This window comes from Rhopalosiphum maidis, chromosome 2 (genome assembly GCF_003676215.2).
Source record: "Rhopalosiphum maidis isolate BTI-1 chromosome 2, ASM367621v3, whole genome shotgun sequence".
NCBI lineage: Eukaryota > Metazoa > Arthropoda > Insecta > Hemiptera > Aphididae > Rhopalosiphum > Rhopalosiphum maidis.
The window spans coordinates 19,254,701-19,271,330 of NC_040878.1; the positions used below are offsets into that span (position 1 = coordinate 19,254,701).

Genomic DNA, 16,630 nt, shown 5'->3' on the forward strand with positions numbered 1-16,630 from the left:
TATATCTATTTAAGTCAATTTTACTTTGTATTCTTTGTAATGAGAGAATGAGAGATTAAACTAAAAATTTGATCACGTAAGAAATAAGGTTTATATATCGGTTAATAATCGAAAAACTATAAATCATTTATAATAATTAATAATTTGTATATTTATTATTTCAGTATGTTTGTACATCTTTATTAACAAAAAAATGACTGTGCTAGCATAAGCGCAATTTCAGAGCGGCTTGGGGGCTAAGTCCCCCCCCAAAAAATCAATCGTAGCCCTCCCAAAATAGTTTTTATATATACCCTTCCACTTTTATATATCTAAGGGAGCAAACAAACAGTACATAGGTACACGAAAATTAGAATAGCCCCTCCAAATTTAAAACTCAAATTGTGCTTATGTGTGCTGGCAAGGTGAAAGGTTCCGCAAGACTCAGGTCAAATGTTTTCACGAGGCACTAGAATTTTTTTTCATGAAGATGTGATCTGTTATTCGGGAATATTTATTTTTCATTTTCTGTATTTTTTGTTATATATTATTATTAATTAAGTAGTGCATAGAAGTTACTAGTTATAGTAGCACCTATAAAAGGTACAACCGCTATATACTTATTCTAATCCTATATTTTTTATTTTTTGCTTACTTATTTCTTTTAAAACCAATTACATAACTATTATAATTAATTATGAATAAATTATTAAATATAAATACGTATCTACATAATAAACAGGTATTGAAATGTTAATAATAAAAAAATAACCAAATATTGCATAGATGATTATTACTATATTATTATTATAATTCTATTTTTAAACAATGCTTATAACCAGTACTTGAATTATGGAAGTAAAAAAGGGAGGGGAGCAGAGCCTTCTTTTTTAAAATAAATATTTATGCGCATATTCATATTCCTTATAAGTTATAATTATATCATTATTAATACAAGTATACGTCTGATGTCAATTAAATATTCAAGTATCTACGTAGAACGCGGCTAAAAGCACATTTTAGATTGATTTTACATTGATGTGTGTTGTTTTTGTCTAAAATCATTTTTTGGACAGTAAAATTGTTATTTAATAATTATAGGGTGGTTTTTGGTTATAATTGGCAAAGTAATATTTCTTCATAGAACCAACATTTGTGTGTTAAGTCTACAAAAGAGAGAATTTTGATAAAAAAAAAAGAAAACCAATACTTACTAATCTAAAGATAAAATAATACAAATTATGTTTTCCTTAAATTAATGAAACTTTAATACATAAACATTGTTGATAAAATAAAATAAAAACAAATTATTGTACATACAAAAAATAATTAATGAATTCCCCTAAACATTGTAATACATTTTTCTATTAAAATATTATTTCAGTTATATTATCTATGTGAAATCTCATTTTATATTGCAATCATAATTCATAATAATAAAAAATTGAATGGATTGTTTCAAAAAAATATCAAGTTATCTCCAAAACATTAAAACTATCAATATGATACACAACATATTTTGTAAAATTAATAGTTAGTTGTTAATTGACATATAAAGAATTTTTACAAATCAGATTTGTTAAGTCAGTTTTTAATGATATTGTCAAGTTCAGTTTTGATTGCAATGACACCTTCAATCAGTGGACTATGTGCAAAACGGCTATACAGCATGTTTTGACAAATCACTAATAAATCGAATAAGTTCACAGCAATGGATCTCCTGAAAGATTTAAATTTATACCCAATAAAAGAAAACTACTTATTTTTTGTAAATGTCTAACAACTATTACCTTTGCATTCCTGATGGCCATAAATCAACATTTTGTAAATAATACCGAGCCAAACTCATAATAACTTCTAATACGTGCAACTCACTTGTCTTTTGCCACCGTGGATCATTAGTAGAATAAATCCTGCACAACAAATAGATTAATATAATTATTTCAAATGATTTTACTGAATTAATACAATTTTTAATAGACAAAAATATTACTTTTTATATATTGTTACTAAAGATTCAATAGGAGCACCAATAGTTAACATAGTTGTGTACACAGATTCCAAATCTCCACCCAAGTTACAATTCAAATATTCCAACATTGTTGTTATATACTCTACAAACAATTAAAAATAATGTAATAAGAGCGCATATTTTATTATTTGTATATTATAGTAATGAGAAATCAATATATGTATTACATACTCAAATCAAAAGTAGATGAATTGATTGGATGTGAATTGGCCAATGACTTTATTTTTTCCAGAGCAATAGTCATTTTGTTGTGTTCGTCAATATCTCCACAATCTTCCACAACTAATGAATAAAAATGTAAAATAATCAATTAACTAAACAACATAAAGTTATTTTCAAGATAAAATAACTGCCATAAAAGTTTAACTATAACCATATATTGAATTAACTATGGATATAAAATGCTATAATGTATCAATTTTTGTTATAGATATTTCATTTATACTGAATCCAGATTCAATATAGTTTAATGTTGTACTAGGTACAGAATCCAATTTTTAGGGCATTGTATTATAACCTAATCTGTATTGGTAGAATAGGCTATCATGACATCTGGAAAAATGGCTAAAAATTGTATCTGTACAGTGTATTCTCGATTATCTGTGTAATAGGGTTATCATTTGGCACCCATGGATAAGCAAATTCCACGGACTATCCATTAAATTTAAATTAAAACAAAAATTCAATATTAGTAAAAAATTATAATTAAATTTTGTGATTTTATGTAGTGCTCAAGGTAAATTAAACACCTTTTATTTTTATTTAAAAATTCATAAAATATAGCATATATTTGTTTAATAGAAAAAATCAGTAATAAGTTATTGTTTTTTTGTTCGATAAAACTTAAATTTAATGTGTGATTAATATTTTTTTAACATTTTTTTTTTTCATAATTTTTTTTGTATGTATGCACATTGTATATAGTTCATTCCGCAGAAGACCACAGATAACTCGCAAGGCAGATTATCGAAAGTGTAGTGTATTTTGGTTTATTGATATTTATTACATCTTAAGACTTCAGTGATAGCTATATAAATTACCACTATGATTTTATCATATTTAAAAGGGAAGAATTAATGTGTTTATTTTCTATTAATATGTTTTTGATATAAAAATAAACAAGATTTAAAAGCAAGTTAACTAAACATCACAGTTTTAACTTTAGTTTTATATTAGTAATTAAAGCTTACCTTTTAATAAAATATTTTCCCAAATTTGGTTGACTAGTTCACGATCATCATGATTTGAAAGCTGTAATATCGCCAACTGAACTTCCCATAGACTATGCGGTTCAGCAAAATTACTATAAAGCTAACATACAAATATTATTATTTATAAACATTCTCTATCATCAGTTTTGAATGCATACTTCGCCTAATGTAAACAGACAGCTATTTAGCTTATCAATTATATCAGATTTTCCATCAATTTGACTAGACAACAATAAATCCAATATCTAGTTAAAAGAAATTAAATACATAAGAATTATAAAAATATAATACTTTAATAAGTAATTAAATCAATATTTAGGACATTGGAACCAACCATTTTCTGTATTTCAGCTACTTGTAACAAGTCTTCAACATCTCTGAGACTGGTAACATTTAATGTGGGTGTACTCAACTTTTTACTGCGCAAACATGCCATTGCCCGTCCCAAATACATAAGGCGATCGCTTAAAGTTAAACCACTCCTGATATGAAAAAAATTATTTTACTTTAAGATTAAAAATATATACATATTTAATATTTAATAAAAAAAAATTATAATTACTCTGGTCTTTTAGCCAATGATGCCAAAACTTCAGCTGCCTCATTATAATTTCCATTATACTCATAATATCTACATAGTACATCTTTAATATAGTTATTGTTATCATTACACCTGGACTGAGCCAATAAAAATTTTTCCAAGCTATGATGTCCCATTTCAATTGTTTCTTTTATTAATTTTTTATCTATCAACCATCCATATACTACGGTGTGCATGATTTCATCATCACATGAGATACACAACTTTATCAATTCAGAAATCTGTTTATAACAAATACTATAAATAAATTTATAGGAAAAATATATATGTAAAAATAAAATCAATACCAAATTAGAAGATTGTTCAGAAGTTAGTGCAGAATTTTCTAGAATTCCAGGTATTAAATTTGGTCGACTAGGGATAATTACAGATGGATTTTTCACCATGATAGAGTATAAGTAATCTAAACTTGCATTTATTTCTTTGTAAATATCTAATCTGAAATCATAAAAAAAAATATAAATTAACATACTTACAAAAGTAAAGTCTTTTAAATATTACTGTTACAATAATAGTAATAAGTATTACTTTAAGCCAAGGTTACATTACCTGAGCATATAGGCACCATAGCCTGGTCCATCTCTATTTGATACCATATTGTTGACAAAATAATGACCACCCAAATTCTTTGGATCAATTTTTTTAGCATACTCTCTACACATCTGATATACACCTTCCATGTATGCACAATTCGTATATTGTAAACAAACTGAAGTTAAATTAAACTTAGGTGCTACTTCTTTCAATACCTAATTAATCAAATTAGTAACATACATAAAAAAAATGCATGAAAGTAAAAAAAAAAATGTTGTTTAATAAGTAATTACCATAAGAGATTTGTATAGAATTCGTTTACGCACATCCTCATTAACTGTAGATTGTGCTAATTTAATCATTTCTGATGCCTAAAAGAATCAAATGTATCAGTTACAATTCAAATTTATAAAAAGGTTTTGTTTATTCTCATTTACATATGAGCAATGTTATATTTCTCTCTGTAACTTTTAATATTTGAGTGAATTTATGTATTATAAGATTTAAAATATTAAAAAGGATACCACATAGATTTTATTTTTTATAACTATATTTTAATTTAAAGCAAGTTATGAGCAATTTGAAATTAACTGAAAAATTATAATTTTATAATACCCATGATATACTTAAAAATTAAAATATTAAAAAAAAATCTTATATGGTTCTAAATTATATCTTTTATTTTTAATTTGAGATATGTCAATTCAATCTATTATTAAAATGAAAAAAATAATTGCTGTTATACATTAGCAAAATAGAAATAACACACACATGTGGGTATGAAGTTTTTTTACATACTAAATTATATTTTAATTTTAAATATTTTAAGTATATACTTTTGCACAAGCAGCGTCTTCAGAATGGTATATGGATGGACAGACTTGTCGTAATTTTGTACTAATTGATTCTACAGACGAATTTTCATTTAGGTACCTAAAAATATAAAATATTTTCTATAACACAGATTTCCTATGTTTTTAAATTAGATGTTAATAATATACATTCAATACAGCCTTGTTCATACTCACGTATCTAATAGTTTTTGAACCAAAGTTTGACACAGTTCTTGGTGTGAAAGGATCAATTCTTTGAAGGTAATATTTTCCAATACACGCTGTTCATGCTAAAAAATGTTTTTAATCTTAATACTAAATTAGATCAATGTAATAGATGTGTTTTTGTCAAAAGCATCTCAGTTATTGTTATTATTAAATTTTCAATCAATAATGATGCTCATAGAATGAATAATATGACAAATGTTGTTAACATTTGAACTTAAAATACTTATATAAAAAACAGTGCCCTCGAATTTCAAATATTCTAAATTTTCTAATGACTTACTAGTTGCTACATATGTGGGATATGGACGATATGGTATTAAATTTGCAATCAATATTTATAGACATTTAAAGAAAAAATATATCAATAAGTATCAAATGCATCTAATTATTAACAGCTTGAAACATTAAAATTTTAGATGCATAAAAATAATTATATAATTAAAGGGTACAGGGAAAAAAATGGAAGTAGTTCAATAATATTTTGGAGTTGATCTTCAAACTGTTTTCCCCTTAACCACATAGACTATAATCTTTCTTCAGCAGTTTATCTAATCTTTTCATTTAATAATAGTGGACAGAAAGATTTTTTTTGCTCAATCGATTTCAACAGTCAATATTACTCTTAATCTATCTTATCAAATCATAAAATCAAAATTGATAAAAATGGACTAATACCGTTTTTTCCTCTGAACTCTTCAAATATTTTATGAACATTTAATAGTAATAATAGTTATTCATTTTTAAATAATAAAATTTTTTGTCAAAAACTGGATTTGAGAAAAATTATTATTTCTAAATAATTGCTACATTGCTAGTCAGACATTCAGTCAATATATTTCAAACATATTATATATGCATTTTTATTTTTGTTTTTACAATTCATAAAAATCAACATATTATTTATTTTCATGATAAATTGATTTAAATTGTTTTATTCACCTAAAATTTATTTAAAAACATTTTAAAGCTGATTTAATTTAATTTAGGCTTTCGAATAGGGTTTGGTCCCACCAAGTCTGGATTAATACCATATTAAGAAAATTAGAGGACATATTTTTATTTTAAATGCCCAAGTACCCACAAGATCAAATTTATTACCAGAAAAGATAAATTTAATTATTTTTCCTGCTCCTAAAAATTATTAAATATATATGTATATATGATTTCATTGTAAGACCAATACATTCAATTATAGGTCTCTTCAGAATCAAAAATAATAAAAATAAGTTAGTATTTATATTTTTTACTTACATCAATTAATTCCTTCGCTATGATATGAAATTGATGTTCACTGAGTAATTTCCACAAATTAAATACTTCAGCACTAAAAACAACTAATTGTTTCAAACATTCAATAGATTTTGATTCAGATTGATGTGCATCTTGTATAGCTGTTCGTCTAGATGTATCTAATGGTATTCTAGAATAGTTTGCTAACATTTTTGAATGATTGTTTATAAAAGAGTGTAAAGTTTGCAAATGGTTTGCAATAAATGAACAATCGTCTGGGGACACTATGTTGGCAGTCTAAAAATAAAAATTTAACTGTTACAAATTTAGTTTTTATTTGTTAAAATTAATTATTTATATTTTACATAAGTTTTCCCATCAGTAGTCTCCATATTAACAGCTTTAATGTTCCAAAGCGGTCTCAGTAAGCGACTCACAAATAAATATAATCCATTATGTTTCGATGAGTACTGAACACTAGTGGATTCAAATGGTAAATGTGATATATTTGTCTGATTTTTTATAAATGTTGGCATAGATGATGGGGGTATAGGTGATGTTGAAAAATTACTTGAACCAAAACCTAAAAATGTAACATTATACATAGTTGGTACCTTATTATTTGGGTAAACAATAAGTGTCTAAGAAGATATTAATAAAAATGTATAAACGGTGATTCTTTTATCATAAAACACTCGTTATTTCAAAAGGTATACATGTTTTTGAAAAAAATATTTATATAGTTTCAAGTTGTTAATAAATAAAGTTTTTAATAAAAATTATATTTTTAAATATTTTTTATCCTTATATTTTTTTTAAATTTTTTTACTTTTTTGAATGACAACATAGTTTTAATTTCATATTCCAAAGCAGAATAATTTTCTGAGTATTTTGATACATAAAAGTTGAATTTAGGGTGAGAAGTTTATGAGTTATACGTATTTAAAGATTAGACAAGCGGAGAAGTGGACAAACATTTTGCAGGGTAACCGTGTACCACTCCACTACGCGCATCAAAACTTTAAATATTATGTATAAAAATACTTAGAAAATTATTCTACTTTGGAATATAAAATTAAAACTATGATATCATTTAAAAAAGTAAAAAAATTAAAAAAAATATAATTTTTTAATAAAAACATTTTTTTAACAACTTGAAACTATGTAAAAAATGTTTTCAAAAACATTAATACTTTTTGAAATAATGACTGTTTCATGATAAAAGAATCACCCTGTATTTTTATACTTTGCCCACAATAATTATTGACATTTTACACTGAAAAATAAAATCAAAAATTTAACCAAAATAACCATAAAATAATAAGACTTTAAAGTAAAAAAAAGATACAATCTTTTTCAAACAAGCAATTTTGAAATTAAAACAGATGAATAAAAATAAGTAAATTTAAAATATGCTAATTTAAGTATAAACAGTAAAAACATATTTCATACTATTATTCTGTGAAACTCTTGTTAATTCATGAAATGATTCCTGCAGATTTTCAGTCACTAATTTGGGCTCACCACCATGAGTGAAAAATGCACGAGTTGCGTATTCTTTAATCTAATCATAGAAACATATATATATATATTTAACTAATTATTAAAAATACTACAAAAATGTTAACTATAGAAAAAAAAATGAAAAATTAACCTTTAAATTTTTCAATGACGTATCACAAATAATTGTGAGACATGCCACACATGCTTGAATATCTGTGAAATTTTTAAAATATGTTTTGATAGCATCTGTTTCTGAACCTTGACTGCTGGCTAATAATTCACAGAGAGTGTCATAAGGTTGAAGCATTTCAAATATTTCCAAACCCTATTGTTAAAAAACAAATAATGTATAAATGAGTATAAATCTTTCTCAAAATTACTAACTTGTGGAGCCAAGATTATATATTCTTGGCGACTTTCAAACTGTTGACGAACAATGAGTGGTGGTTGTGGTAAACTTGGATCATTGTATATCAATAAATTAGGTCCTATATTGTCCAGTGCTAATGGACATACATCCAAATCAGTAATAAAATATCTTTCACTAAAATTAGAACTAAATGCATATTCATCAGATGATATACACCACAACATTGGCCTATAATTAGTTATGTCAGTGTTACATGACATTATAATAGTACCTGAAAATAAAATACCTTGTAAAATAATAATGGACATACTATAAGCATGCATCCCATGCTTAAGAATAAAAATAAATAAATATATATATATATAACAATTAATCAATCATTAATTATTAGTTAAATGTTACACGTTTTAACACATAAATATAATTTATATTAATTATACTGTGACAGGTAAATATTGGAGCAGAACAACTGTATGAATTAGTATCTCCACCATCAGTGAGCAAAGTATTATAGAGAAAATATAAATAATAAAGGGTATTTTCTTATACAATTTAATGTTTTTATTGTATCTTTTACTGTTAAATCATACAATAGATATGCATTAGTTATACTGTGTTACTGTCAAGGAAAATACTGGCTGTGCTTAATTATTATTCCTTACAACTATAATTTACTAATATTATAGTTCCACTAATAAAAAAATATATATATATCGTTAATATAAATGTATTAGTCACATAGACATTTTTTGATGCCTCAAAACACCAGAAACAAAGTTTTGATAAACCATATATTATGCATATCCATTTTGCTCTTATGATAATAACTCAACAATACATCTTAAAATACACTGACAAATGCAGTTTATAAACCATGCCTCTCATTAAATTAGACCAATGAGATAAATATTAAATATATACCTACACACACAATATAATAATAATTGCAGTAATAATATTCAACAGGCTAAAGCCTGGATTTATATGCACCTAAAATCTTTAAAATTCCATAAAATTATCTTTAATATGCATAAATATTCTTTTTTGGAAAAATATGATTTTAAATACTAAAAAAACAAATAAAAGTACCAGTTTATAAAAATTATAAGATAATTAAATTAATCTTAATCTTTAAAAAATTATTCAATCAGTCATATTTAATCTTTACCATGGTTATATACTGGTGTATAGTGTTTAAATATATTTTACGTGTGTAATTGTAGCACATAGTTACATACCTAAATTTAAGATTTATGAATTTAAAAAACAATAATAATAATATGTTTTGTACAATAAAAATATAAGCTAATTGTATTTTATGAGTAGAAACTGACTAAGATCAAAAAAGTTTTTGTTTTTTTTATATTAACCATTTCATATTTTATAAAATATTGTTCAAATTAAAACCCACATGGCAATATATTCTTAAATTTTATAATTTTGCGGAAAATATTTTTTAAATTTGAAATATCCTTTTTTATGAGCTAAAAATATTTGTATATCAGTTTGTAGGAAAATGAATTGTCGAGAAAGCTTACCAAAAAATATGTACTGTCATACTACTATATTAATATATACTAAGTAATTGGAGTTAGTACAATACTTTTAAAGTTTGACATTTTTATATTCTGCAGTTTAACCAACAAAATATTATATTAATATATAAGGTGTGATCAAAAAATACCCAGATTTTTCAAATAAAATTTTATTTATACAATATTATTCCCAATACACATTATCACCTTCTAAATAATCTCCCTAGGAAGGAATAAATTGCTACCATCTTCTTTTAAATGTTGAAAATATTCCTAGTAGGCACTAATGAGAATGTTCTTAAGATCGATTACCGAATTTTGTTTAATGTCATCAACTATTTAAAAACGAGGTCCTTTAAGTGTTGATTTTCATTTCAGAAACATTCTGCTGGATCAAGTAATGTGTTACTTAGTGGTTATGGGACTATTGGAGTCTAATTTTTCGCTAAGAACTGACAAATGAGCAATGAGCTGTGAGCAGGGGAATTATTGTGATGCAACATTCAAGAACATTTTTCCAACTTTCTTGCCTTTTTTCCCCTAACATATTTATGATATATAAATAAAAACAGTTTGTCTTTTAGGCACCCATTCACGATGAACTATCTCATTTAATGACTTTATGATGACTGACACTTGATTTCAACATCATACCCTTAAATTCAAGAATCGTCATCTGTTATTATATATTTTTAAAATTTAGGTCAGTTTCCCATATTTTAAAAAGTTCTTGAGAGATGACCTTTCTATTTTGTTTTTGTTTATTGTTAAAGAGACGAGGAAACAATTTGGCTGCGATTTAGCTCATGCCCAATTTTTTGGTTAATATTTCTTGGCAAGAAAAATAAGATATTTCTTCAGCGTCTTCTGCAACTTTTCTGATAGTTAATTGATGATTATTTCAGATAATTTCATGAACACAAGTGATGGTTCATTCGTTTTATTGATTAAAGGTCTACTAGGTTAGTAATTCTTAACAGATGTTCTACTTTCCTTAAACTGTTTAAGCCACTCAAAATATGTTGTCTGAGACAGAAAATCACCACTAAAAGTTAATTTATCTAGGTTTTGTTACCTTTATTTATATAAATATTATTAACATAGTTCAGATATTTTTTGATCATACCTCGTATTAGAATACAATTATATTACACTCGCATGGACTTCTTTCTTTGGATATTGTTTTTAGGTGTTTGCAACTATCAATATATGTGTATTTAGAATCTAAGAATATTTAATTTAAAAATTGTAATACATTTTGGTAACCAAAATAAATAAGTTTCAAATTCATACAAATAAATAATTCCTACAACAACACCAATATGTTATTAACAATTTTTTTTTTAAATATTTGAATTTCCAATAATGAAATAAAATTATACCTCTATTATATAACACTTGCTGTACACAACTAGGTTTAGATTCTCCAATAACCCTATTATATCCTGGTGGTAAACGTATGTGTACAAGTTGTAATGTGTAAGGTCTAGTATTGCTAGAGGTTATAGCTCCAGTAGAAAAATACAATCTAAACCCAGATTTGGATACAACCATCAGATGAATGTTAGGTGATTCAGTTTCTTCTATAATTTTTATACTACTCAATATAGTTATTTGAGCTATTTCCATAGTTCTGAAATAAAAATGTACCAAATTCTTGGATATTATTGAAATTTAATTTATTTTTGATACTTGTTTATTATTGCCCCGCCACTAAGCGACAGCAAATTAGAAATATAATCTAAAAATTAAACTATTTTTATTATTGATACTTCTCTGATCTTGATATATTACATGAAGTTAAGTGAAGCACATGATATATTTATGAAAAAAGGGTAAATATTTCATATCATACTTAAAATTATATTTTATTATATTATAAATGTTAGTTAGATGTTGATTTGTCACTATACTTGGTTATTAACAGAGCTAGAAGTTATAGAGCTAAAAATTGAAAAATATGCAAAATAAAAACTATATTTCAATTTATTTTTTTATTTTTATAAGAGAACTTTTAGATTTCTTTTTTACAAATTTTATATTTTTCATATAATGGTATTAAATAACTAACTACAGTTTGGCTATGGAATATAAATTTGAAAAATCCAATAATCACAGTACAATACATCTAACATAAATTAAAAAAAAAAATAAAAAAATTAATTTGTTTGATGTGATGGGTGATAACTCATAAAGTCATAACGTACCTACTATTTGAAATTTAAAATACATCTTATTGTTTGCATACTCGTGTGCTTTATAAGTTATTTTGTTTATTTTATAAAAATATTCATGTAAATAGTATTTAAAACTTTTAATTAGCTAAATAAAATTTTTTAAACTATATTAGAGAAATTTGAAATAATATAATTGTAATGAGCTATTTATTAAATAAACATGTGTAGTTCAACATAGGTGATTATCCTAAAGCATTGTTTCTCCTATTATGATACTCCAGCAAGATACATTTATATATTCAGAATTTCCAACTGTTGTCAATTGCGGTCGGTAAACAATTTCGTTGATTAGTGTAAAACAGGAATGCATAAATTCAGATAATTTTCGGTTGAATAATATTTTACTTCCTCATAGAACCGATTACCATTAAATAAGTAAACTATTTAATGTTAACAAAAAAAAACATATTGTTAATACAAATAGACTGTGTGTAAATGATTAAGAAATGACAATGGATTTTTAGGAAATAGTCTTATTTATTTTGTGTTTATTTATGTGTAAGTATGAAATATTAGTTATGTACTGCACTACAATTAATTGTTAACAATATATTATTATTATTATTATTATTATTTAGTTTTATTTGAAAGTCTTGTTATTTTAAGTATTTAAAATGATCTAACTTTATATGGCTAGGTGGCGAGTAAATAATAAAAAAAAAAAACCTATTTAAAAATAATAATATTTACCTAAGTAATTTTGAAACTTGATACTCAAGATTAGAATGTGACAAAGAAACAATTCGGCTTGTAGATTTACCATCAGATCCAAGATCATACATTTCAATTGAACTATTTTCAGTCAGTGTGTAAAGTATGTGACGTGTATTATCAACAGCTATTTCAATAATGGCAGAGGGTTCGGTGATTGCATATGTTAAAAATGATGGTAGAATATACGATAAAGTTCCAACTGAATGACAAACTTTCTTACAACGTCTTCCATTTCCAATTGAAAACCATCCCAAATCTTTCTAAATGTTTTAAAAAATTAATGCATATTAATATTTTTTAATATTGATAAAGAATGCACAATTTATTTCAAATAAGAACAGGCTTCGATGGCGGTCAGACAACACCCGTTTGTCTTAACCTATCTGTACGCCTGCTGTGTTGTTAAGCCATGCCTATGTGCACAAGTCGGTCACCAAAGCCTGTTTTTAATTTGAAGAGACTTTAGGCAGAATTTATTATTTAATACTATAAAAAAAACTTTTAAGACAATAAATACCCAATAATCAATTTCAAATAGGTTACCATCTTCACTTCCAAGAAAAATTCGTCCATTGTCAGTTCCGACAATTTTAGAAGTTATCACACCTTCAGTAGGAACTTCATAAATAGTATCTGTAGTAAGTTCCAATTGTTTTATACTTTTACCTAATAAAATAGTTAAATAAAAATGTCCTTTTAGAGAATGATAAAATACATTATTATTAAGGCTAGAACAGTGACATTAATAACATTAATATTCTGTCTTATTCTAAACTATATTTTTTTGTTTTAAAAATTTATAGTTTATAATTAATTCTTCATAAAACGGAGAAAACCATAAGAATACAATATGTAGTATTGATAAATATATAAATTTATATCTAGAACAAAAAAAGTAAAAAATAGTGCACTAACCAGTGCTAAACTTAAGGGTCTCAGGGCCCAAAGGCAGCTACTAAAGAAGGGGCATTTTTAATTGGTACTTGACCGGGATTCTGGGGCCCGGGAAAGTAAGGGCTCTTAGGCCGCTGCCTAGTTTACTTAGGCAGAAGAGATTGGCACAGGCACTAGAGTTAGTGTTCGTCGACTGTAATAAGTAGAGAATTATTGTGCTGGATTAAAAATAAAATAATGCAATAATAAATTATAAAAATACCTTGTATTTTAGTGTGATTATTATTTGTATTCCATTTAATCATTGGAATTTATTGTTTAGAACGCCTATTTATACATGCCCTTGCCCTACAATATGTTTTGAAATAGCAACCAAACGCTTATTGTTAGAAGCATGATAATAATAGGGCCATTATTGATTAATGTCGATTGACGGCATTTCACGATTTATGATACATATAAGTTAATAAAATTCTTAAAACAACAAGGAAAGTCAATCTAATATACCTATAGTAAGTGTCAAGTTTAGTACTTTCTTGAATAGGTCACCACCCTAGATGTGTTTTACTTGAATTCAATGATAAATTATTATATATATAAAAAAAAAACAATTCTGACTAGAGACAATAAGTTAGGTGAGTCGATATTACTAGAATACTTTATTAGTTTATTATATAAGTATATATAATTTTATTAGTAATAAGGTGGGTTAAATTAGCTATAAATAGCTTAATAATAAAATTGAACTAAATATTTTTAAATTTCATTCTACAAAAGAACAGAGAATGATAGTTTATGATTGTTGAATATTTAAAATTTCTATAATTAATATTTTCTGAATTACATACAACAAAATATCAATAATTGTATGAGAAGAAATTATCATACAATTTTAAATTATATAAAATATGAGCTTTGTTTTAAAAAAAAAAATTTAGAAGATCTCAATATTAATTTACAATGTCTTTTTTCATCATTCAATTTAAAATAAAACTAAAAAAATAAAAAGTGTTGAATATTTATGAATAGCACAAAATGATTCAAAATACTCTGAAAAGTATCTTATATCTAGTAGCTGCTAATATTTGATGAAAATTTTAAGTCTGTCAAGTGTTATTGATTTTTAATTCACGAAAAAAAAAATTGAATTCGTTTATAGATTTTAAAAGCAAAAAATTTTTTTTCTCAAATACTTTGAAAATAAATGGAATCTTTTGAATCTTAAAAATATCAACTAAATCCAATTTGTGTTTGCTCTTTGTATTAAAGTTTAAGACATAGCTTAAAATATTATTTTAAATATAAAACACAAAAAAAAAAATATTGTTTATCTTACAGAATCTGAAAATTGAATGAAATGTTATTAATTCTTTGAAATGTCAAATAAGTTGATCTTAATATGTATTATAATGTAAGTAATGAATAATTTAAATAATCAGAGTAAGTATGATTAGCATTTTTATTACCAATATCTTTTGCTTATATTTGTTATTTTTAAACACAAAAATATAACGATATCATATAATTACCATCAACACTGGTAACTTGGTTAAATGTTACTCCTAATATTGCAATGTTTAATCCAGTAGCTAAGACTAATAAATTCTTAATATGAGCTTGAAATACATTTGCTTTAGGTTTTACTAATGCTACTGCAAAAATAGTTGAGTTCATTCCATCAAAATAAGATAAATCCGTTCTAAAATGCAAAATTATATAATTTAACAATTATTTAGATCATTGTTAATATATTACCCTTCTCTATAGTCCCATAAGAAAAATTCTTGATCAATTGTGACCCAAACTCGGTTGATACTAGGAAATATTCCTAACTTGCGATGAAAGTTTTGTGCATCTATACAAAAGTTAGTGACAAAATATTTTTAAAAAAAAAGCTGGAGACATTCAATTGAAAAATTTACCATTCCATTGCTCTAGTAATGCGCCTGGTAAGGGTATCTTGTGTTTTGATTTAAGAGGAGCAATTGAAGGCATCCCTAGACCTTCTTTAGGATAGTCATATTCTGTGCAACCACTAACACTTTGACCTTAAAGTTAAAGAAAAAAGCACAGTTGTTTATTATAACAAAATTAAATTATCTAAAAAATCTTATATCATTATTTGGTACTAACTGCTTTTAGTTATTTGCATTTTCTCAACAAGTGTAGGAAATGAGTCATCTGCTGCAAAAAATTTATCCAACATTTTACCAGATAGATCTAAACTATCTTTGGCTGATATTGATTGATTAATCATGGACATAGAGTTGTCCATGAATCTTGAAATATTCATTGAAGAATCCATCTTTAATCTAAGTTGACATAATAATATACTAATAATTATTTATTCATCAATCAATGAAAAATATACTAACATATTAATTAACACGGTAGTTCTTTACACATCTAACATAAAAGACGAAATTAAACTAAAAAAGTCTCAAGCAATAAGTATTGACCACGATGTAAAAAAATATCAATTGTTATACTGATTGAAAAAATAATTACTTTATTATATTAATTCTAATTTCAATAGATTGAAGATTCCATATACATCGTGGTATTAATTTACTGTTAACAAATAACAAATAACAATGTTAACACGAATTAATAAACAAAATACGAACTATTTAACGGGCTCCGGGCAGTTCTTCCTCTGAATTAAAAGTTTGAGATAATATTCTGGAAAATACCATCCAATCAGGCAAATCTTAAATTCAGGTACACCA

The 16,630-nt window shown here is 25.1% G+C and overlaps 1 protein-coding gene across 4 annotated transcripts; it reads right to left on the reverse strand.

The window, feature by feature from the left end:
* Positions 1 to 1,311: 1,311 nt before the first annotated feature.
* On the reverse strand, positions 1,312 to 16,526 carry LOC113553690 (nuclear pore complex protein Nup155-like). 4 transcript variants are annotated; one of them, XM_026957160.1, is made up of 27 exons: positions 16,410 to 16,428; positions 16,277 to 16,307; positions 16,035 to 16,213; positions 15,824 to 15,949; positions 15,657 to 15,756; positions 15,431 to 15,600; positions 13,525 to 13,673; positions 12,984 to 13,267; positions 11,439 to 11,689; positions 8,536 to 8,792; positions 8,303 to 8,476; positions 8,101 to 8,212; positions 7,014 to 7,231; positions 6,670 to 6,945; positions 5,386 to 5,480; positions 5,194 to 5,290; positions 4,651 to 4,728; positions 4,373 to 4,572; positions 4,111 to 4,261; positions 3,785 to 4,044; positions 3,557 to 3,704; positions 3,381 to 3,467; positions 3,202 to 3,322; positions 2,183 to 2,293; positions 1,973 to 2,093; positions 1,770 to 1,892; positions 1,558 to 1,699 (listed from the first exon to the last, which is right to left on the reverse strand). In XM_026957160.1, exons 3-27 carry the CDS (start codon positions 16,204 to 16,206, stop codon positions 1,564 to 1,566), a joined length of 4,017 nt encoding a protein of 1,338 aa, XP_026812961.1. In that variant the 5' UTR covers positions 16,207 to 16,213; positions 16,277 to 16,307; positions 16,410 to 16,428; the 3' UTR covers positions 1,558 to 1,563. The 4 variants fall into 4 exon arrangements, with proteins under 4 accessions (XP_026812962.1, XP_026812961.1, XP_026812960.1 ...); XM_026957159.1 differs by having other exon boundaries at positions 16,277 to 16,526; XM_026957161.1 differs by lacking the exons at positions 16,277 to 16,307; positions 16,410 to 16,428 and having other exon boundaries at positions 1,312 to 1,699; positions 16,035 to 16,206.
* Positions 16,527 to 16,630: the final 104 nt, after the last annotated feature.

What these genes read in the sequence shown, in the direction of transcription:
- LOC113553690 (XM_026957161.1), bottom strand. Translation starts at nt 16,206, where the DNA reads ATGGATTCTTCAATGAATATTTCAAGATTCATGGACAACTCTATGTCC. An exon ending in TATGGTGCCTATATGCTCAG is followed by an intron (nt 4,262 to 4,372) that starts GTAATGTAACCT and finishes TTATGATTTCAG; the next exon opens with ATTAGATATTTACAAAGAAA. An exon ending in TCATTGGCTAAAAGACCAGA is followed by an intron (nt 3,705 to 3,784) that starts GTAATTATAATT and finishes TTTTCATATCAG; the next exon opens with GAGTGGTTTAACTTTAAGCG.